This window comes from Gymnodraco acuticeps, unplaced genomic scaffold (assembly GCF_902827175.1).
Source record: "Gymnodraco acuticeps unplaced genomic scaffold, fGymAcu1.1, whole genome shotgun sequence".
In the NCBI taxonomy this organism is placed as follows: domain Eukaryota; kingdom Metazoa; phylum Chordata; class Actinopteri; order Perciformes; family Bathydraconidae; genus Gymnodraco; species Gymnodraco acuticeps.
Window position 1 is genome coordinate 1,461,690 of NW_022992041.1, and position 21,082 is coordinate 1,482,771.

At 42.4% G+C, this 21,082-nt stretch overlaps 1 protein-coding gene across 4 annotated transcripts in view; it reads left to right on the forward strand.

Moving 5' to 3' along the window:
* psme4a (proteasome activator subunit 4a) overlaps window positions 1-20,658 on the forward strand; it is a 34,117-nt gene extending 13,459 nt beyond the window's left edge. For 2 of the 4 annotated variants that reach the window (XM_034201902.1, XM_034201903.1), the window contains 32 exons: window positions 38-107; window positions 208-275; window positions 395-610; window positions 9,125-9,282; window positions 9,433-9,528; window positions 9,817-9,872; window positions 9,968-10,024; window positions 10,121-10,176; window positions 10,536-10,634; window positions 10,797-10,859; window positions 10,945-11,040; window positions 11,151-11,282; window positions 11,389-11,598; window positions 13,173-13,309; window positions 13,528-13,581; window positions 13,667-13,796; window positions 13,917-13,998; window positions 14,086-14,239; window positions 14,351-14,420; window positions 14,521-14,646; window positions 14,740-14,892; window positions 15,374-15,478; window positions 15,586-15,677; window positions 16,003-16,134; window positions 16,233-16,441; window positions 16,547-16,632; window positions 16,775-16,903; window positions 17,392-17,547; window positions 18,785-18,947; window positions 19,035-19,168; window positions 19,319-19,459; window positions 19,650-20,658. In XM_034201902.1, the coding sequence (XP_034057793.1) occupies window positions 38-107; window positions 208-275; window positions 395-610; window positions 9,125-9,282; window positions 9,433-9,528; window positions 9,817-9,872; window positions 9,968-10,024; window positions 10,121-10,176; window positions 10,536-10,634; window positions 10,797-10,859; window positions 10,945-11,040; window positions 11,151-11,282; window positions 11,389-11,598; window positions 13,173-13,309; window positions 13,528-13,581; window positions 13,667-13,796; window positions 13,917-13,998; window positions 14,086-14,239; window positions 14,351-14,420; window positions 14,521-14,646; window positions 14,740-14,892; window positions 15,374-15,478; window positions 15,586-15,677; window positions 16,003-16,134; window positions 16,233-16,441; window positions 16,547-16,632; window positions 16,775-16,903; window positions 17,392-17,547; window positions 18,785-18,947; window positions 19,035-19,168; window positions 19,319-19,453 (3,624 nt within the window). In that variant the 3' untranslated portion in view covers window positions 19,454-19,459; window positions 19,650-20,658. Of the gene's footprint in view, window positions 1-37; window positions 108-207; window positions 276-394; window positions 611-9,124; window positions 9,283-9,432; window positions 9,529-9,816; window positions 9,873-9,967; window positions 10,177-10,535; window positions 10,635-10,796; window positions 10,860-10,944; window positions 11,041-11,150; window positions 11,283-11,388; window positions 11,599-13,172; window positions 13,310-13,527; window positions 13,582-13,666; window positions 13,797-13,916; window positions 13,999-14,085; window positions 14,240-14,350; window positions 14,421-14,520; window positions 14,647-14,739; window positions 14,893-15,373; window positions 15,479-15,585; window positions 15,678-16,002; window positions 16,135-16,232; window positions 16,442-16,546; window positions 16,633-16,774; window positions 16,904-17,391; window positions 17,548-18,784; window positions 18,948-19,034; window positions 19,169-19,318; window positions 19,460-19,649 lie in introns of all 4 variants that reach the window. The other 2 variants (XM_034201900.1, XM_034201901.1) reach the window with 1 other exon arrangement.
* The last annotated feature ends 424 nt before the right edge of the window (window positions 20,659-21,082 follow it).

A 21,082-nucleotide genomic window follows, 5' to 3' on the forward strand; every position in this document is an offset into this window, starting at 1 on the left:
ATCGCTGTTCTCATCCTCTCTGTGCTTCTTTCTTCAGTGTCACCCTGCAGAGTCACTCAAGTTGTTTGTGCCACACTGCTGCAATGCCATAAACCAAATCGCTGAGAGTAAGTACTATATTTCTATAAGAGGAGGTTTTTCAAACTCATCATTTATGTTTTCTTCCATGAGTCTTAGTCATATGCCTGACACACTATTTGTAAACAGATGAGGAAGTGTTGAATGAGGAGGAGCTTGACAAGGAGTTGATGTGGAATCTCCAGCTACTGTCTGAGGTAATGTGGAGCACTTATTATTCACTAACTTAACCTCTAAGTTCCCTGCTATAGACAACGTCTCCTATCTATAAATCTGTACTCACTATATTGTGCCCTCTATGTCGTGTGCACCTCAGGTGACCCGGGTTGATGGTGACAAAGTCCTCCCCTATCGCTCCGAGGTGGTCCAGATTTTGCAGTTGACGCTCCACCTCAAGTGTAAGCAGGGCTACACTCTGGCCTGCAACCTGCTGCACCACCTCCTCCGCTCCTCAGCTCTCCTCTACCCCAAAGAGTACTGCAGTGTGCCAGGAGGCTTCCACCAGCCAACCAGTGACTACTTACCCATCAAGGTACAGCAAAGGCGACAGCAAAGCTGCTTTTGTGTGTCAGTCTATTTGTGTGTCTTCATGGCAAAAAGTACTCGTGGAGACACCTACTGTAGTGGGAATTTCTGGAAAAGCAGTACTGTCTGCTTTGCCAGGTTTTTATATTTCCGCCTGTATGTTGACAGATTTTTTAGTTGCAACCTTAGTCATAAAAGTGTACAGATGTTTGGTCTACTGCCAAATAAAGTTTGGTTCTGGATCAAAGCAAGGTCCAAGCAAAAGTGGTTAAAGGGGACATTACAACCCAATCTTTGCCCAGACAAGCCATACAACTCTTTGTGGCACTCACTATGACCTGGTTTGAATAATCCTCCCTTCAAACAGATAGAGTGAAGACAGCTCGTGGCTTTATTCCATTAAGTAGCTTCATCAGCGCAGGCATGGATACTACACTGAACAAAAATATAAAACTTTTGTTTTTGCTCCCATTTTTCATGAGATGAACTCAAAGATCTAAAACATTTTCTATATACACAAAATAACCATTTCTCTCAAATATTGTTCACAAATCTGAAAAAATCTGTGATAGTGAGCAGTTCTCCTTTGCCGAGATAATCCATCCCACCTCACAGGTGTGGCATATCAAGATGCTGATTAGACAGCATGATTATTGCACAGGTGTGCCTTAGGCTGGCCACAATAAAAGGCCACTCTGAAACGTGCAGTTTTGCTTTATTGGGGGGGGGTCCGAAAACCAGTCAGTATCTGGTGTGACCACCACACTCACACCTACGCTGTCATTGGAGTCATCGCAATTTCTACAGGCTCGCACTTACCTGTTAGCATCTGGCATCTGTTAGCATCTGTTAGCATCTAGCTCTCCTGCTTACAAACTTTTAGCCATCCCTGCTTATACAAGTAGTGGTTTTAGTTGTCTGCGAACTGTTGAGGCTTACTCTCACCTGTCGAGTACGGCTGTACTGAGGTGTTTTTCCTCCGGAGACGTCGCGAAGAGACGGAGCGGCTCCACCTGTTGCTGCATGCGATCTGCGATTTACGGAGGCCTGCTCGTCGCGAAGAGACGGAGCGGCTCCACCTGTTGCTGCCTGCGATCTCTAGTCATTCTGAGAAGACTACTGGATTCAGGTCTGTTCTGCCACCCGCAGTGGGCATCCCCTGCAAAGGTTCGGATGTGTTGCTCAAACAATTACCGGTTGCCTTGTCACAGTCAATCTGCTCGACAAAATATGTTTGTCTTTTTTATTTTCCTGCGATGATGGTTCTTCAGGACTGCTTCTTAAAGAGCCTGTGACACAAGTTTCCCCCATCATCCAAACCCATCAATTTGAGTAAATATTGTCCCCTTGAAAACCGTTACTGAACTGATTTTGGATATTTGTACTTTGATAACCATTAATCTGCCCTTCAATGTTGACCATTTCCTGGATCTTCTCGGGGATTCTTCAAGTCCCGCCAAATTATGTGTGACGTCATTGCGGGCACAGCGCTCCAGCTGCACCGTTCAGGATCCCAGCATCTGCATGTAAATGCACGATGGCGCACACAGCAGCAAGCTCAGACAGCGATGACAGTTTAATTTTGAACGTGTCTGAGAGCTCATATGAGTCTGAAGGATCGGTTTATGTTGTATGTTAGAAGTTTAGGAATTAGGTGCGTCAATATGGGCGATCATACGGTCATGTAGCCAGTGGTGGAATGGGACTAAAAAATCATCCCGGGACTCTCGACCGGCCCACTTCGGTACCGCGAGTAAATTGTCAACGGGGGGAGTGGGGGATGTCAGGGGCGGCGGGTGCTGTAGATAGTAAATGTAAATATGTAAATATTTGTGTCACTGCATCCTGGTAAAATAAAAATATAATGCAATGTCTGTGTCTTTGACATTAGCGCTGCTAGCCACCTGTGCCCTGTACTACGAAGCCAGTTCAACAGACCCTGGATATGTTTGAGTAACAAACTAACAACAATAACAAACTAACAAACGAGATCTCGCTAAGCGGTCCTACGACGCTGGTTATCAACTCGGTAAATCAAGCCAGGGTTTCTCTCACCAGCTGAGAGCGCGTTCACGTCTAAGACATGAGTGGATCTGACTTTAATTACATTTGACTCGAGTGTTTCGTCAACATAATGTGTTGCTTAAAATAATACTTCTGCATACAGTATGTGACACTGTAAGTATTGCACGGCCAGATACGGCTGGAGAAGCTGACTCAGATAAGGAAATATATGATATATTATATGATCGATGATCTGATTGATGATGTAATATGAATGATAAGTGCGACACGTCGGCGTCTTCGGCAGTTTAAACTGTATTTCCTTTATCCTGTAATATGACTTGATAGATTTAAACTCCGCACACTGAGTTGATCTCTTTTCTATAGACGCCGGAGGCGTAAAAAAAGTTATTTAGCCTTCCCAAACCTGAGCCTCACGCGCCGCCTATGGGGGATGTGCTAGTGACTTATCAGACCGGCCCACTTCGGTACCGGCCCATCGGGACGAATCCCGATGGCCAGTCCGCCACTGCACCCCGCCCACGTAAACTGTCAACGGGGGGAGCCTCGCTGCGGGGAAACGGTGGACCTAGTGTCCCGATCGGAGTGGGAATAATAATAATAATAATCCGTGCATTTTATCCATTAATTTCCCCAACATTGTGGTGAAAAAACCACACGTTTAATCCATGTTGGTGTACAACTACAAAAAGCATCGGTTTGTTTTCTCATCAGGAAATGCAGACCGGCACAAACAAACGATTTGTAATCATCATTCTCACGATCATTTAATGTATCATATGTTCGCCGAATTGACATGAAAGCACTAATAAATGTAGTTTCATCCACTTGAGTTTACAACTACAAAAATAATCGATTTGTCTTTATATCACATCCTACGGGAGGAAATTCAGCAGCTCTCACTACCGATTTTGAATCCTAATTTAATCATCATCTTCACCACGATCATTTATGTTTATGTTCACCGAATTGACATGAAAGCACTGACAAATATGAATATACTGTAGTTAACTTCATTAAAACGTTATTAACGTGCCTAAACTCAGTAATTCACCATTTCTACGCATGACAACACACTTTGTCCGTGTTTGGCTCTCTCGCCGCACAGTGAAGGGTTCCCGCATTGATGTCACTTCCGGCTTCCCCCAAAACTTCAAAATGAGTCGAAGGAATTTCCCCGCGATGTTCGAAATTATTGATATTTAACGTAACGGTATCGCTTTTTCTTTTTTTAACTGACGGTTCGAGATTACTAGTAGCCCAATATTTCATTGCACAACAGTTGTTGGGATGCTGTCACAGGCTCTTTAAGCTCTAATCACACTCTCGCAGACTTTTCCGGTGTTTCTAAATTAAATGACAATGTATTTGTGTCGTTTAAGAGGAAAAGATGCCTGTTTTTGTTTGTTATTACTGTCAGGAAATGTACAACCTAACCCTGGTCCGCCCAGTAGTAGTAGTCAGATCGCTACTCCTGCTGATTTTAAAGCTAGGTCTGGGTTGGGTTTCATCCACTTGAATGTGCGCAGTCTGTTAGGTAAACTAGATTTTGTCCGTATCTGGGCGAGCTCAACTGACGCTGACGTCATTGTTTTATCAGAAACATGGCTAAACAAATCTATTTTGGCCTCTGACATTGCCTTAAATGGTTTTAATGTGTAATAAAGGTGGTGGCGTTGCCATTTATGTTAAGAATAAGTTCAGTGTAACCACATTAGTTTCCAAATCGATCAGTAAGCAATTTGAATTTTTAGCCATAAATATAGAAGTGGCAAAGGGTCAACAGGTCATGGTAGTGAGTTGTTACAGACCCCCCTCAGCTGTCAAAGACTCCTTGTCTTCACTAGCAAATCTTTTATCACAACTAGACTACAAGGAAATAGTGCTACTTGGAGATTTTAACTGGGACTGGTTAACTGCAGTGTCAGAGGATTTTAAAAACCTTTGTATCTCTTTGAATGTTACTCAGATTGTTGACAGTCCTACTCGCCCAAATATTAAGTCCCCTAATAAATTCTCCCTAATTGATCTCATTTTAACTAATGTTCCCCATAAATATTCATCTGTGGGAGTATTTGCAAATGATCTGAGCGATCACTGTGTTGTAGCCACAATTAGGGACACTAATGGCGCATTTCCACTGCAGCGGGTAGCCCCGTTTAAGCGTCCTTAACCGTCCTCAAGTGGCCAGGCCAGTTTTTGGTGGCCTTTCCATATAGCCTAGTACCGGCTAGCGGGTACTTTTTCCCTCTTTTTCCGGCCCCATAAAATCGTGGTTCTATCGGACCAGGGCCAGGGCTGAACTAGTGACGTCAACACTCTCGACTGCTGATTGGTCAGAGAGAATCGTCACAAGATCGCGCGCGAGTTCATCCCTAGCGTCGCATATATATTTAGAAGCAAGCGTGCAGCATTTTTATAAACGGCATTTTGTAAACGGATGAGCTACAAAAATGGCTACGTCTAATAAGAAAAGCACACCGTGGTCGACCGAGGAGGTGACGACGTTCCTACATCTCATTGGGGATGATCAAATCCAGCGGGAGCTCGACGGAACAACTCGAAATGTGAACAAAAACAAAGCCGATCGCCCCGCCTACACTGCGTTGCTACCCCAGGTCCTAAACTGTAATGGAAATGCGCCACGGCCTCGGACGGCCAGCGAGGCAGCCCGAGGCCTGAGCGAGGACGCTTAGGGACGCTTAAACGGGGCTACCCCGTTGCAGTGGAAATGCGCCATAAGGTCCAAAAGGTTAAACCTCGCATTATCATTAAGAGAGACAAAAAACATTTTGTTGAGCAGGGTTTTGTGCATGATCAGTTTGATTTTGATTGGGGTAAAATCGATCTGTGTGCTGATGTGGAAACCGCATGGTCTTATTTTTATCTTGGTTTTATGGAGATCATTGATAGACATGCACCCCTGCGTAAATTTAGAGTAAAGGGACGAGACAATCCTTGGTTTTCTGCTGAACTTTCCAGTCTCCTTCATGAGAGAAACAAGGCCTGGGCCAAGGCTAGGCAATCAGGCTCAGAGGTAGAGTGGCTGCGTTTTAGGCAGCTAAGGAATAGCTTTACTTCACATGTCAAAAGTGCAAAGTCGAAGTACTATTTGTCAGTTACCACAGAAAACTTAAATAATCCTGCAATAATGAAAGCAATAAAATCGATATCCACCGGTGAGATCCGTAATGAGCTACCTCCGTGCCTTACCACAGCATCTGGCACTATATCGGACAGGGCCACTATGTTAAATTGCTTTAATGAGCATTTTGTGTCCTGCGGTTCTATGTTTGATTCTGTGACTAACTCTGCTTCTGTGAACACCCCAATCTGTGACTCTGAACAATGTGGTCTGGAAAACCCTTTCAGTTTTACTCCTTTTACTGTCAATGTTGTTCATGAAGCCTTATCTAAGCTAGATCCTAAGAAACCGGCTGGCCCGGACAACGTAGAACCTTTCTTTTTAAAGATAGCTGCAGATTTTATTGCTCTTCCTCTTACTACTCTTTTTAACCTCTCTCTCAGCACAAATGCAATTCCAAAAGTATGGAAGTCAGCTTATGTCTTGCCTTTGCTAAAAGGAGGGGAGGCCACCTTATTAAATAACTATAGGCCAATCTCTAAATTGTCAGTTCTGGCGAAGGTGCTCGAACGCCTAGTGAGTGAACAGGTAAAGGAGTTTTTATGTAAAAATGATATCCTGTCTAAACATCAGTCAGGCTTCAGAAAGCAACATAGCACCATCACTGCCACAATGAAAGTGGTGAATGACATTACGAGTATTTTAGACAATAAGCAGAGTTGTGCAGCTCTATTTATTGACCTATCCAAAGCGTTTGATACCGTTGATCATCGCATCTTAAAACAGAGGCTACTCAGTATCGGCATGTCCAGCCATGCAGTGGGGTGGTTTGTGAACTACCTCTCTGAAAGGTCCCAATGTGTTCACTTTGATGGGCTGTCTTCTGAGTGGTTAAACATTGCTAATGGTGTTCCTCAAGGTTCTGTTTTAGGTCCACTTTTATTCTCTCTATATATCAACAGTTTAGGTGAAAATGTGGATGAAGCTACTTTACATTTGTATGCTGATGATACCGTGATGTATTGTGCAGGTCCCTCCATTAAGGAGGCTGGTGTTAAATTACAGGCTGTTTTTAACATTATTCAGACTCAGCTCGCTGAACTTAAGCTTCTTTTAAATGTTGATAAAACCAAGGTAATGCTATTTACAAAAGCTAAAAAGACACCAGAGCCTGTTTTGGATATTGTTACTATGCAAGGAATAATACTTGAAGTGGTTACCAGTTATAAATACCTAGGAATCTGGCTTGATGATTGTCTTACTTTTAAACTTCATGTCAATAACCTGCTTAAAAAGCTGAGGGTTAGACTAGGTTTCTTTTTCAGAAACAAGTCCTGTTTCTCTTTTGAAGCCAGGAAAAGGCTAGTCACTGTGACCTTTTTACCTGTGCTGGACTATGGTGATTTGATCTATATGAATGCACCGGCCATTGCCTTTTCCAGGCAATGGCCTGGAAAAGTTAGATGCCGCCTATCACAGTGCCCTGAGATTTGTTGCTAACTGTAAAGCACTTACTCATCACTGTACCCTGTATGCCAAGGCAGGTCTGCCTTCACTAACTGTACGGAGGCTCAGTCATTGGTACATTTTCATTTACAAAGCCATGTTGGGTAAACTACCTTTTTATATCTGCTCTCTGATCTCTCGACGAATTGAAAGTACATATTGCCTGAGATCTCATGATGTTGTTTTATTAAATGTGCCAAGTGCTAGGACTGTCTTAGGGAAGAAAGCTTTTAGTTGTGCAGCTCCACTAAATTGGAACAGTCTGCAAACATGTTTAAAACTGAGCACTTTGGTTCCCCTGCATCATTTTAAAACTCAGCTGGGTGACATGCTGTTTGATACTCATGGTACCTGTCTCTGTAAATAGAGTTTGTAAACTGTACCCTGTACATTATGTTGTATGTCATCCTTATTGTTGTTTTTATGTTACATGTGTAACTAATGTCCTGCAGGTCACCCTTGAAAAAGAGATCTTTTGATCTCAAGGGGCTTTCACCTGGTTAAATAAAGGCAACAAAACAATTTGCCTCACGCAGTGCAACACATCTCCTTCGCATAGAGTTGATCAGGTTGTTGATTGTGGTCTGTGGAATGTTGGTCCACTCCTCTTCAATGGCTGTGCGAAGTAGCTGGATATTGGCAGGAACTGGAACACGCTGTCGTATACGCCGATCCAGAGCATCCCAAACATGCTCAATGGGTGACATGTCCGGTGAGTATGCTGGCCATGCAAGAACTGGGATGTTTTCAGCCTCCAGGAATTGTGTACAGATCCTTGCAACATGGGGCCGTGCATTATCATGCTGCAACATGAGGTGATGGTCGTGGATGAATGGCACAACAATGGGCCTCAGGATCTCGTCACAGTATCTCTGTGCATTCACAATGCCATCAATAAAATGCACATGTGTTCGTCGTCCATAACATACGCCTGCCCATACATAACCCCACCACCACCACCATGGGCCACTCGATTCACAACATTGACATCAGAAAACCGCTCACCCACACGACGCCACACACGCTGTCTGCCATCTGCCCTGAACAGTGAAAACCAGGATTCATCCGTGAAGAGAACACCTCTCCAACGTGCCAGATGCCATCGAATGTGAGCATTTGCCCACTCAAGTCGGGTACGACGACGAACCGGAGTCAGGTCGAGACCCCGATGAGGACGACGAGCATTCAGATGAGCTTCCCTGAGACGGTTTCTGACAGTTTGTGCAGAAATGCTTTGGTTATGCAAACCGATTGTTGCAGCAGCTGTACGAGTGGCTGGTCTCAGACGATCTTGGAGGTGAACATGCTGGATGTGAAGGTCCTGGGCTGGTGTGGTTACACGTGGTCTGCGGTTGTGAGGCCGGTTGGATGTACTGCCAAATTCTCTGAAACGCCTTTGGAGACGGCTTATAGTAGAGAAAGGAACATTCAATTCACGGGCAACAGCTCTGGTGGACATTCCTGCTGTCAGCATGCCAATTGCACGCTCCCTCAAAACTTGCGACATCTGTGGCATTGTGCTGTGTGATAAAACTGAACATTTCAGAGTGGCCTTTTATTGTGGCCAGCCTAAGTATACTGCATGTCTAACCACGTGTTAAATCGTTTACCTTTACCCATTAAACAGGAAAATAGTGGTGTCAGTGGGGTTTTAGTTTTGTACATCATGATTGGATTTAGTAACTAGCCAAAGTGCAGTCTCTGGGAAGTTTGTGTGTTGATAATGCCTAATATTCAGGTCCTATTTTATATATTTCAGAACATGAATGTGATGCAAATCAGATGAGAACATACTAAGTGATATGTAGACATACCAAATATATATATTTTGTGGTGTTATTGTAGCCTGAAGTCAACAAAAGTATTGTATATTAAGCAAAAGCACAATGTGTTTGTCCCATGCAGGACTGGGGCCGGCCTGGAGACCTGTGGAATTTGGATATCCGGTGGCATGTGCCGAGTGTTGAGGAAACATCCTTTGCTTTTTACTTACTCGACCTGATCCTCCAGCCTGAGCTCCAGCGCCTTCAGAGATTTGCACAGGGAGAACAGGACATGAGCAGGTATGCAAAACTAAGTTTGAGTGTTCACCTGTGCCTCCTACAGCAATACAAATACAGAAGTTGCTAGACGTAAACTGGTTTCAGTCTATCTCTGTTTGGCTCCGTCATGCATGTATTTATAGGACTCGTGTTGATTCTTGTGTTTTTCAGAGATGACGTCCTACAGAGCCTGACTATCATTCAGCACTGCCTCCTCGGGGCTGGGAGTCTGATGCCGGCACTGAAGGGAGAGACCATCCCTAAACTGTGAGCACATGCTTTCACATAATAATCTCCTTTCTGACCAAGAAAACCAGAGAAAGACACAGTTAAACACATCTTAGTTTAAATCTCCTCAAGGAAAACTGTTAGCAGATATGCTTGGTTCTGAAGAACAACAGAAATATCCCAAATGGATATATGACCTATATATATGTATATATTCTTAAGTTGTAGAATTGTTGCTAAGGACTTTATGAAGTCAATTGAACGGCACATTTTAGTTTCAAAGACTTAAGTAGCTGACTTGGCTTTGAACCTGGTTTTACCCCTCAGGGTCCAAAGCATGGTGAATCTAGATGAGACCACCCTCTACACTGGAGTGGAGTATGGTAAGCAAAGCCCTTCTTACAAACTGTTTTGTTAACAAAAGTAATAGGGTTTGTTTGACTATTATCTGACACTGTAATATTATCTGTACCGGCAGATGACACCAGAGAGAACTACAGAGATGCTGTGTGCAGAGTGATGAGACAGCTGCTGAGTAAGAGTTCCCTCAGTTACTCTCCCTACAGCCACATCTCTAACCAGGCTGTAGTTTGTGTTCAAACTCACAATAAACCTCAAACTCTTTTTGCAGATTACATCCTGGAGCACTCTGAAGACGACACCAAGTCTCTTTTCTCCATCATCAAGGTAGACACACAGTAGCATATTAGTCTGTATACTCCTATGTGTTTGTGCTGAATAATGTGCCTATATCAGAGGTCAGGCTATAAGGCACATTTTCCCTGTTGCACTTTGCCGGACCCTACCAGCATTTATATATTTGGGTTAAAAGCCAAACTCGCATGATTTCAGGCCACAGTGCAGTGTGTGCTGGAGGTATCACACACTGCGTGGGACATTGTGTAGGCAGAGGTTATCCCTGAATTGACTTTAATCACGTTTGCCGGCTTGAATCACTCAATACTCATCACAGGCTATTGCCAGGAGCTTTGTATTGATCCTATCGCCCAACTCTTATCAATATTTCTGTCTGTGATACCTTTCAGATCATCAGCGACCTGTTGCAATTCAAAGGTTCTCACAAACATGAGTTTGACTCCCGCTGGAAGAGCTTCAACCTTGTGAAGAAATCAATGGAAAACAGAGTGAGAAACCTAACATGTTATTGTATTTTTGTTACTTTTATACTGCTGTTATCCTTTTCGTAATGTATCAAAGTGTATAATGCCCTTTTTAGATTGTACTGTATTGCAGTTTCTCTATTTATGTTTGTAAAAATCTAAAATGCCTCACCGTTGTATTTGCAGCTTCACGGCAGAAAGCAGCACATCAGAGCTCTGCTAATAGACAGAGTTATGCTCCAGCATGAGGTAAGTCTTTCCCAGAGAAATGACCTTATTGGGTATCCTTGTATATTGTTACTATTTATAACTTTGAATCTTTGCGTTTTACCAGCTGCGGAAGCTGACAGTGGAAGGATGTCAGTACAGGAGCATTCACCGGGAGCTGATGAGAGATCTGTTGAGGTTGTCCACAAGCACATACAGCCAAGTGAGTGACACTCAACAGTGTTTACATTTGAGCAATTACACATCATACATCACAAAGACATTTGACGGTATATAATAATCTAACTGAGACTTTTCTTTATCGCCTTCCAGGTACGCACCAGGGCTCAAAATGTGTTGTTCACGGCACTGGGGACCTACAATTTCTGCTGCAGAGATCTGATCCCACATGTCCTGGAGTTTCTGAACCCGGACACCAGCAGTGTCTCACAGCAGCAGTTCAAAGTACGGCAGTCCTTTTCTGTGTTGTGCTATACAACAAACAAACTCACATATTTTTACACTTTTGAGTTTTTGCTCCTAAACATGCTCCACATCTGTACCTCTCCAGGGTGCCTTGTACTGTTTCCTGGGGAACCACGGTGGAGTGTGCCTGGCCAATTTGCACGACTGGGACTGCATTGCTCTGACGTGGCCCGCCATCGTGCGCTCTGGCCTCAGCTCAGCCATGTCTCTGGAGAAACCCTCCATTGTGCGGCTCTTTGATGACCTTGCAGACAAAATCCATCGCCAGTACGAGACCATCGGCATCGACTTTGCTGTAAGTACATCACAGAGAAGGCTTTCACAAATGAAACATAGAATCAAAGGCAATGTTGATCTCTGCCTACCTGTTATAGTAGAAGCTCAATATATCAAATACACATCTAAATGATATATCAAATATCAGAGTATTTTATTTTGTGACTCAAAATATGTGGTGAAGTTTGATTGGTTCCAACATTTGTTGGACAACAATGTTGTTTTCAGTACTGAGGAGGACATTTCAACCGACATTGGACATACAAATCAGTACATGAAAACTTAAAAGAAAGAAAATAAATGTAAGTCTTATATAATAAACCAAATAAAGAAAAGCTCTACTGTCAGTCTCTTAATTAGATGTTCTTAATACCCTGTGCATTATCAGTAATGCACAGGGCAAAAAGCAGAATGTTACCAGCATATTTACAACGGTTGTTTGTTTTTGGATCAGACAAGGAAGACCACAGAAGGAAATTAAATTTTAAGCATCCATATGCAAGGACTACTCTTAAACAAATGTGTATTTCGGTAGTTGGTGTACAATTGTGGAATTCTCAACACAAGGATCTAAAGAATTGTATATGTATTTTTCAGTTAAAGAAGTTGTATAAATTAAGAAAGATGGGACTATATGAAGCAGAATGTGAATAAGTCTATGTACTCTGGTCCTTCATGTTTTTGATGTCTTTGATGTGATGTCTCCTCTGTATTTGCGGGTCCCATTGTTATTGTTATTATTATTATCATCATGTGTCGCTTTCCACCTTCTTCTCCAGTAGGACTCAGATGAGGGCGTTGCACTTTTCTTTTCCTTATACATGTGATGTTTTGGTGTTGTTTTGTTTCTTTCCGTTAACCGTCAAGTGGGAAATAAGTATTTTTTTGTGTGTTTCTCTTAGTATCCTAAGATACTGTTATGTTTGGCTGTGGAAAAAAGAAAAAAAAAAAAAGTATTATAATGAAGGGCAGACCATCTATTTGTATTTATTTGTTTTTTTTAGAAAGGGGCAGGTCACATAAGATTTTATTCTTCTCCCTGCTCCTTTTCGCTCAATGGTAGAGTCATGTTTTGTGGCAATTATTGTACATTTGGTTTTGCGTACCATGAGCGGGACAAATACAAATGAAATGAAATGAAATACAGTGCTAGTACCAGTCAGTTTTTTAAAATTCCTGTCCCCAGCAGCTAAGTTAAAGCAAAGCTGCAAAAAAACACTGTCATAAAGAGGGGCATTTATGGCTCTCTTCAGCTAGTTTGCCTTCTTCTTTAAACAAATCTTTTCAAAACTAGCTTTCAACTATAATATCTCAAGTATCTTTACGACTAGAATGTCATAATCTTCATTTGTGTCAAAGGTTGCAACGTTCATTTTGAGTTTGTAAACAGAGAAAATGTATCTGCAGTTTTACATATACATTTCAGTATTCTTGCTCCCATAGAGCCAGTCCCAAAATACATGTTTAGATAGGATTTATTTTCCATTACACTCCAAACATACATATCAGTCCTTGCTTTGAGTTTGATTTCCTCTGACATGTTTGAGCAAAGTATGTCTGATACTATATGTTTCATCTTTTGCATTCCTTTAGATTGAGGGTGAGTGCTCTACTGTGGCCAAACGACTCATGATCACTGGAAATCCTCTTCCCAAGGAGCCTGTTCCTTCAGAGGAGGAAGTAGCAGAGGGTGTGAAAAAGCAGGAGCTCAAGAATGCAGAATGTGTTCAGTAAGTTCATCAGTACTCAAGACAAAGACCAGATATCTATAGCTGAATTCAAAGATGCTATTTCTCAAGTTCACAACTTGGTCTTTTCTCCCTGGAGAATAGAACTTTTGAAAGTACTTGCACAGCATTTGTTAAGATGATGTGCTAACTAATTGAATGTCAACACGATGAGCTCGATTACAGGGTTTAAGTACTAATGCTCTTCTACTTGTTTGTAGAAATTACCATCAGCTCATTGGAGATCTGCTGGAATTCCTCAACAACAGCAACATGTAGGTTCATTTAAAAGTGACTTCTTCAAATCATTTATGTATGCATTTATTGGCCTGTAACAATTACTTTGTTTTAACATTCTAGGCCTTGGAAGTTCGAACACATTGCAATCGGCTTCATGTCATTGCTGCTGAGAGACGACCGCCTGCTCCCACCATCTGCCGTCACGTTCTTTGTCAAAAGCCTCAACCATGACTCCCTCTATGTTCGCAAGGTGGGGCAAATGCAAAAATAATGAGAAGTGTATTATTGGTGTTGTGATTCTAATGCATATGGATGCAGTCCAGTGTTTCTTGTGGACATTTGGTCTGAAATATCTCCCGTGTTCCACTAGGTGGCGATATCCGCTGTGGCAGGGATCATGAAACAGATAAAGAGGCCGCATAAGAAAGTCCCCATCAGCCCCTCGGAGCTCTGTAAGAATCACAAGGGCTTGTTTGTATCTCCATTCACACTTTATGTATAGTTTAAAACTGGTCTCAAAAATAACCAATCTTTGTTAGGTGGAGGGAAGGAGCTGAGTGGTAATGTAGCAGGGGATCGTCAAGACAACAAGTGGCTCCAGTATGACAGCAGCAGCCTGCCACGCACGCAGAAGGACTGGGATGCCTGTGTGTTCGTGGAGAAAACACACTGGGGATATTACAGCTGGCCAAGGTTTTATATGTCTTATTTTCTTTACCTGACTGTCTTTTGCTGTCTCAAAGAATGTTGGATACTTTCTTTCGTCTTGTTTTTATTCATCATCTCTTCAATATTGTTCTCTAGAAAACTGATGATATATGCCCCACTGGAGGAGCAGCCCAAACAGAACCTGACCAGAGAGGAAATGACAGAGGTTTGTGCACAATCGCTCTCCCCTTATGAAAAATATATAACGCACATAGTAATGTTAAATAATGTTAACCACATTTACTAAATTGAATGTGTGCTGACAGCGGGAACAGATCATCTTTGACCACTTCTCCGACCCAGTCTTCATCAATCAGTTCATCGAGTTCCTCTCCCTGGAGGAGCGTAAGGGAAAGGACAAGTTCAGCCCTCGCAGGTTCTGTCTCTTCAAGGTGAGATTCGCTGAGAGTAGTGTTAAACGGATTGAAGCAGCTAAAGTCGGCCGGTAAGGAAATGAATCTGTTCCCTTCTCCTGCTCTCTCCAGGGATTGTTCCGCAATTTCGGAGACATCTTTCTTCCCCTGCTGCGGCCACACATGGAGCGCCTGGTGGCCGACTCCCACGAGAGCAAGCAGCGCTGTGTTGCAGAGATCATCTCCGGGCTGATCAGAGGCAGCAAGCACTGGAGCTATGCAAAGGTAGGGGAAAGGACATTCTCACAAAGTAAGCTGACTCAAACCGCTTGGGAAATTCCGACGATGCATTTAAAAAGTTATCGGAGTTTGTAAACGTGAACAATTTCGCTGAAGTTCGCTTTTTGCACACATGTCTGCACAGCCCTCCACTTCAAAATATAATTCACTGTAGTTTGCCATATACTCATTGTCCCAAGCTTTTAAGGTTAGTGTATAGTTACATTTAAATTGGTGTTAATACTTTGTCTTTAGCATCCTTTTTTAATGCTAAATTGTTTCTTAAAATACTTGTTTTTTATTATCCTTATATATTTCTTTTTTTTACCTACTTTGCAACTTATGTTTTTAGATTGTTTATGTTCGCACCACCAGACACCAAAGCAGATTCCTTGTATGTGTAAACGTACCTGGCAATAAACTTGATTCTGAATTTCAGGAGAATATGTAGTATTTTTAATATATCCCGCCTTGTGAACTTTTACAGGTTGAGAAACTTTGGGAGCTGTTGTGTCCGTTGCTCCGTACGGCCCTGTCCAACATCACCATAGAAACGTACGCAGACTGGGGAACCTGCATTGCCACAGCCTGTGTAAGCTTCTGCCCGTTTATATGCATCATTGCTTTAATCTTCCATTTGTTAAACTTTTGTCACTCATGCTTCCTTTTTTATATGACTGTTGATTCTGTCTCGTATAGGAGAGTAGAGACCCACGCAAGCTCCACTGGCTGTTTGAGCTTCTGATGGAGTCTCCTGTCAACGGAGAGGGGGGCTCCTTCGTCGACGCCTGGTGAGTAGAGGGTGCAGCCTAAAGCACATGTTGCACATCATAGACTGTATGCATTACATTAATGCACACAATGTAAACAATATCTTGTTTGTCATTACTACACATATTTGATACCAATTCTACTTCAACCATATTCAATGTAAATACTGCTATATTTTATTAATGCTTTTATAGTTTTCTTCAAATAGTTTTCGTTTTATTTTTATGTATGCACCACAGCACCAAGTCAAATTCCTCTTATGTGTTAACCTACCTGGCAATAAACCTAAATCTGATTCTGATGTTGATGTGAATGACAAAACGGTGCTTTCTTTTTGCTCTCCAGTCGTCTGTATGTGCTGCAGGGAGGCCTTGCTCAGCAGGAGTGGCGTGTTCCAGAGCTGCTCCACAGGTTGCTTCAATACCTGGAGCCCAAACTCACACAGGTGTACAAGAATGTACGGGAACGCATTGGCAGGTACGGTCCTTTTTTTACCTCCCTAGTGAATGTCATGAATTACTCTTTTAAAGCTTTTTGTGTCTCATCGTATCACTTCTGATTTGCTTTCCTTCCAGCGTGCTCACGTACATCTTCATGATCGATGTCAACTTGCCATGCACTCAGCCGACCACGTCCCCGCGCATCTCCGACTTCACAGAGCGGATTCTGCTGCAGCTGAAGCCTCTCACCGAGGGCGACGAGGAGATCCAGAACCACGTGGTCGAGGAGAACGAGGTGGGAGAGCAGGACGAGAGGACGCAAGCCATCAAGCTGCTCAAAACAGGTGGGTCGAGGATCTTATCCCTGATACTGAACCATCACAATGAGTAAATAAACATCTATTTTTGTTATAAACATGAGTGTTTAACATAAATATTCCTGTCTGCAGTGCTGAAGTGGCTGATAGCGAGTGCTGGTCGCTCCTTCTCCACTGCGGTCCCAGAACAGCTACGGTTGCTTCCCCTGCTCTTCAAGGTGAAACACTCATTAATTCAAAGCTTTGATCCTCTAGCTTTCTCCCTGCAAACTTTACATTTTCACTTTTAATGCATACCCCATACAGGGATCTTAAAAGACACCTGCCTTCCCGTTAACCTCTCTCTGTCCTCTGTACCAGATTGCTCCCGTCGAGAATGACGACAGTTACGATGAACTGAAGAGGGATGCAAAGACCTGCCTGTCTCTGATGTCTCAGGGACTCCTTTACCCAGAGCAGATCCCCCTGGTCCTCAGGGGCCTGCGGGAGGTGAGTCATCTGGCAGCTGAGGCTATTATTCCACTTTTTACCTGCATCACACATGACTGGGCTTTTTACAGAACCCCGCTTCGTATAACCTGTGAAGTTATTTTCGCACAAAAAAGAGGAAAGGCTCTAAGGGAATGACAAATGAATGAGATTTTTAAGTTTGACTGCTAAACATGCATTCTTAAATTAATCGGTTACATAAGATGCATAATAAGAGTAAATCTGAAAAAGGGTTAATATGAGGGGAGGATTCTACAGGGATTCTTGAATGTGCAATTGGCAACAACAACATAATCTAAGCTGTGCAGAGTCATGCTAAAGAAGTCGTATCTGTTCTAACCCGTTTGATATTCTTTACATTTAAAAGTGGCACAAAAGAGGAGCTTTATTACAAAAGTGCTTTTTGGTTGGCTGGAGCTGGTCTGTTCCTCCAACAAAATGCTCAGAACATTTTCTTGATTTGGGATGGGTTTATTGTTGTGTTTCAGATTGCTGGCAGCAGCTCCTGGCACGCTCGCTACACGGTGCTCACATACCTCCAGATTATGGTGTTTTACAACCTGTTCACCTTCATGAATGACCAGCAGTCAGTGAATGAAGTCCGGGCGCTGGTGGTACGACTGCTGGAGGACGAGCAGCTGGAGGTAAAAACAACCATTCATTCACAGCATTACAATCATAAAATATGTAAGGCTGAAACATGCCGGCATAATCGTCACTGTAATATGAACAAACACAAGGCAGTCTGGTTATATAATCTCCGTTTAGCTTTTGGCCAATACATGCGTGTTTATGCTAGCAGACGTTCTCACTGTCTTTCAGCTTCACTGTAGTGATTCAGCACTCTCCTCCTGGCCCCCCCTCCCCTCCAGTCCTCTAGCTGTTTCCATGGAAACCACAGGCTGCAGTAATCTGTTGCTATGGAGATAACGTTCAGATTGAAGGAGGATGAGAGGGAGAGGGATGGAGTAGAGACAAAGGAGGAGTGGGGGATGGATAGAAGTAGCCATTTTTATTTGGCCTCTTAAACTAACCTAAGGCGGATTTGGCTGAGGGGGCTGCAGCAAATCTTGTGTCTTAAAAGAGCATAAGAGGAAAGCTGTAACCTATTGGCCCTGGGGTCGTTTAGTCTAAAAAGGCCTTTCTTCTGGAGATCTGCATCATTCCCATTTATTAGTTAACCTTTCCTTCTAAGAATTTAATTGAGGGAGGAGACATACAATATGCGACAGACCATTTGAGCTCCTATTATAGAGAAACATACCCAAATCACACATCCACCCCCAGTGCCCAGCTGGCTGCTATTTCCATCCAGCTAGCCAGTGGAGCACCAGTGGAACACCCTGCCTAATAACAGTGTTGCTTTGCTGAGTCTTATACAGTGCAGCAAGAGTTGTTAAGGTGCTGGGGCTTGTGTGTTAGTTTGGCATATAAGAGACCAGCCAGAGATGCTACGCTAGTTAAATTATCCCATAATTGGCACAATATAGGATTAACTTTTAGAACACCTGTCACCGTGTGATTCACACACAGAGGATCCAAACCCCACTGTCTCTCGGTGACTCAGGAGCAACCCGCTTCTGTGTTAGTGTATATATATATATCTGTCTTAAAGAGACAGTTCCCCCCCTAAATACAAAAAAACAAACCTGTATGGTTTCTTATCAATGTGAATTGATTATGGTGCAAGTTGCTGAGTGTTACTGAGATATTGGTTGGAGTGATGTCTGACTCCTCCTCCTGTTTATAATTTAAATAGATGGCATACAGCTTGTACTCAAAATGCAATGCAATATCTCTTTCCAGAAATCATGACCCAGTTGCTGTTGCACTCTAGTGACAAAAAACACTTCATAATTCATTCTTGCCTTTCTTTTGTAGGTAAGAGAAATGGCCGCCACTACTCTCAGCGGCTTCCTTCAGTGCAATTTCCTGTCCATGGACGCCCCCATGCAGGCACATTTTGAGGCTCTCTGCAAGACCCGCTTGCCTAAGAAGAGGAAGAGGGAGCTCGGCTCTACAGTGGACACTATACCTTCTGCTGGTAAGGGGCTTCTCTAGAACATGTGATGATACACCCAATATGCTGTTTTCTGATATTAATGGAATCCCTCCTGTTGTGTGTTTGTAGACCTGATGCGGCGCCATGCAGGCGTTCTCGGGTTGAGCGCTTGTATTCTCTCCAGTCCATATGATGTGCCCACTTGGATGCCCCAGCTGTTGATGGACCTGAGTGCTCACCTCAATGACACACAACCCATTGAAGTAAGGGTTATCACCTATTTATCAATGTATACTGTTTGAGTTGGGTTCTTTCTCAACCACATGTTTCCCACAATTGCATAGCTACTGTTGTCTGTGCAATGACTATGATTTACTCTGTTACAAAAAATAAAAAACGTCTTTTTGTTTCAGATGACTGTGAAGAAAACTCTGTCAAACTTCCGACGGACTCACCATGACAACTGGCAACAACATAAGCAGCAGTTCACAGATGACCAGCTCCTGGTCCTGACTGACTTACTGGTCTCCCCCTGTTACTATGCCTAAAACCTGGTAAAGCATTTCAATCTCAAACTGTTCTTGAAGGATAAATACTTATGACTTTTGTTCACACGCACATCCAAAAGAACCTGATTATTATTTGTCAATGAATAGTGAAAACGATTTAAGGATTATTTAATGAGCCTTGAGGAGTTTTCTTTGAGCCAGTTTTTGAGTGTTTTTGATTCACTTCTATGTACAGATACCAGCCTGCATTGGGGAGGATGCTCTAGTTCTTAACTGAAAGACACAGCATCACCCTGGAAGAAGAGTGGCACACAGAAGGATTGACAAGTTGTGTATTCATGTATTTAGCTCCTTGACATTTCTACTATACTTAATATTTAAGGATCAATCATAGCAGGAATGAATGACCTGCAGTTTGTAACATTACTGTACAGTTTTATTTCCTCTTTTTTTGGTTTGTTTGTATGCATGTGCACAGGTGTATGTGTGTGTGTGTGTGTGTGTGTGTGTGTGTGTGTGTGTGTGCTTTTGTGGGATGCTTGAAGAGCCATCTGCCAGTGTCCCATACATTTCTCAGGATTCTATCCCAAGTATCAACTCTGAGCCATCATGATGTCCAGTGTCAGACACACTCTTTACTATCTCCCAATAGCGAAGTGTTCGTTTCAAGCCACCTGTCTGCAACACACAATGTTTGTGTGTCTGTTTGATCTATACGTGATTATATGCATCGTGCATGTGTGTTATCATCGTATTGCAAATATGCACAAACATATTTATTTATTTATTTTACTTTTTTTGAAGTGCTAAGTTTTAATTTTTCATAGAAGGCATTTCTGAGATGGCAGAGCTTTTAGCAAAGGAGCCCATTGTCATCTACTCTTGCAAGAAAGGGAGAGGGCAAGCTCCCCACTGCTGTGCTGTGTGATGCGTTTGCTGTGAGAACTGTTTGATGACCATTTCATGTGTCTCGTTGCAAGAAAATAACCACACCGCCTGTCTGTAATCGTGACCTCTTCCCCTATTATCCCTCGCATCATTTACCTTTTTCTAAAAACCCACTGAGATGAGAGAAAATGTACTTGGTTTGCTTTTCCCTGATGACTTGAAATCAGTCCAAGCATTTAGTACCTCACTTATGTATAGTGTAGTGCCAAAACTGCAGTGATATTTGTTTTCTTTTTTTAGATGTACTGTTTGCTTATTGAATGAGATGTTAATAAATTGTTTGTTAAAAAAAAAAATGCATCTGTTTTTTTAAGGTCTCTCGCTTTATTTAATTTGTAGTAAATCAACAACTTAAAATGCATAATTTTACTTTGTCCTTGGATGTTTTTTGAAAGCAATGGTTATTATAAAATCACACTAAGCAGCTTGCTTAATTATGTAACATTGGTAACTAATCTACATAAAACTGTGACTGCAATGTGTTGGTATTTCTTTGATTTTATTTACAGATAATTTATTTGAGTAAATCAGACTTTAAATAATCAGAAAATCACCCCTGTGCGTGTCGCCTAGCAACGACGTTGTTAAGCTGCTGTTCCCAAGGACAGCATGAAAAGCAAGAAAAGAAAAAAAAAATTGTATACATGTGTTCCATTTATCGAATATATTCCGAACGACGTTAAGAAACCTAAAATTGAACGTAGGCTAACGAAATGTAAA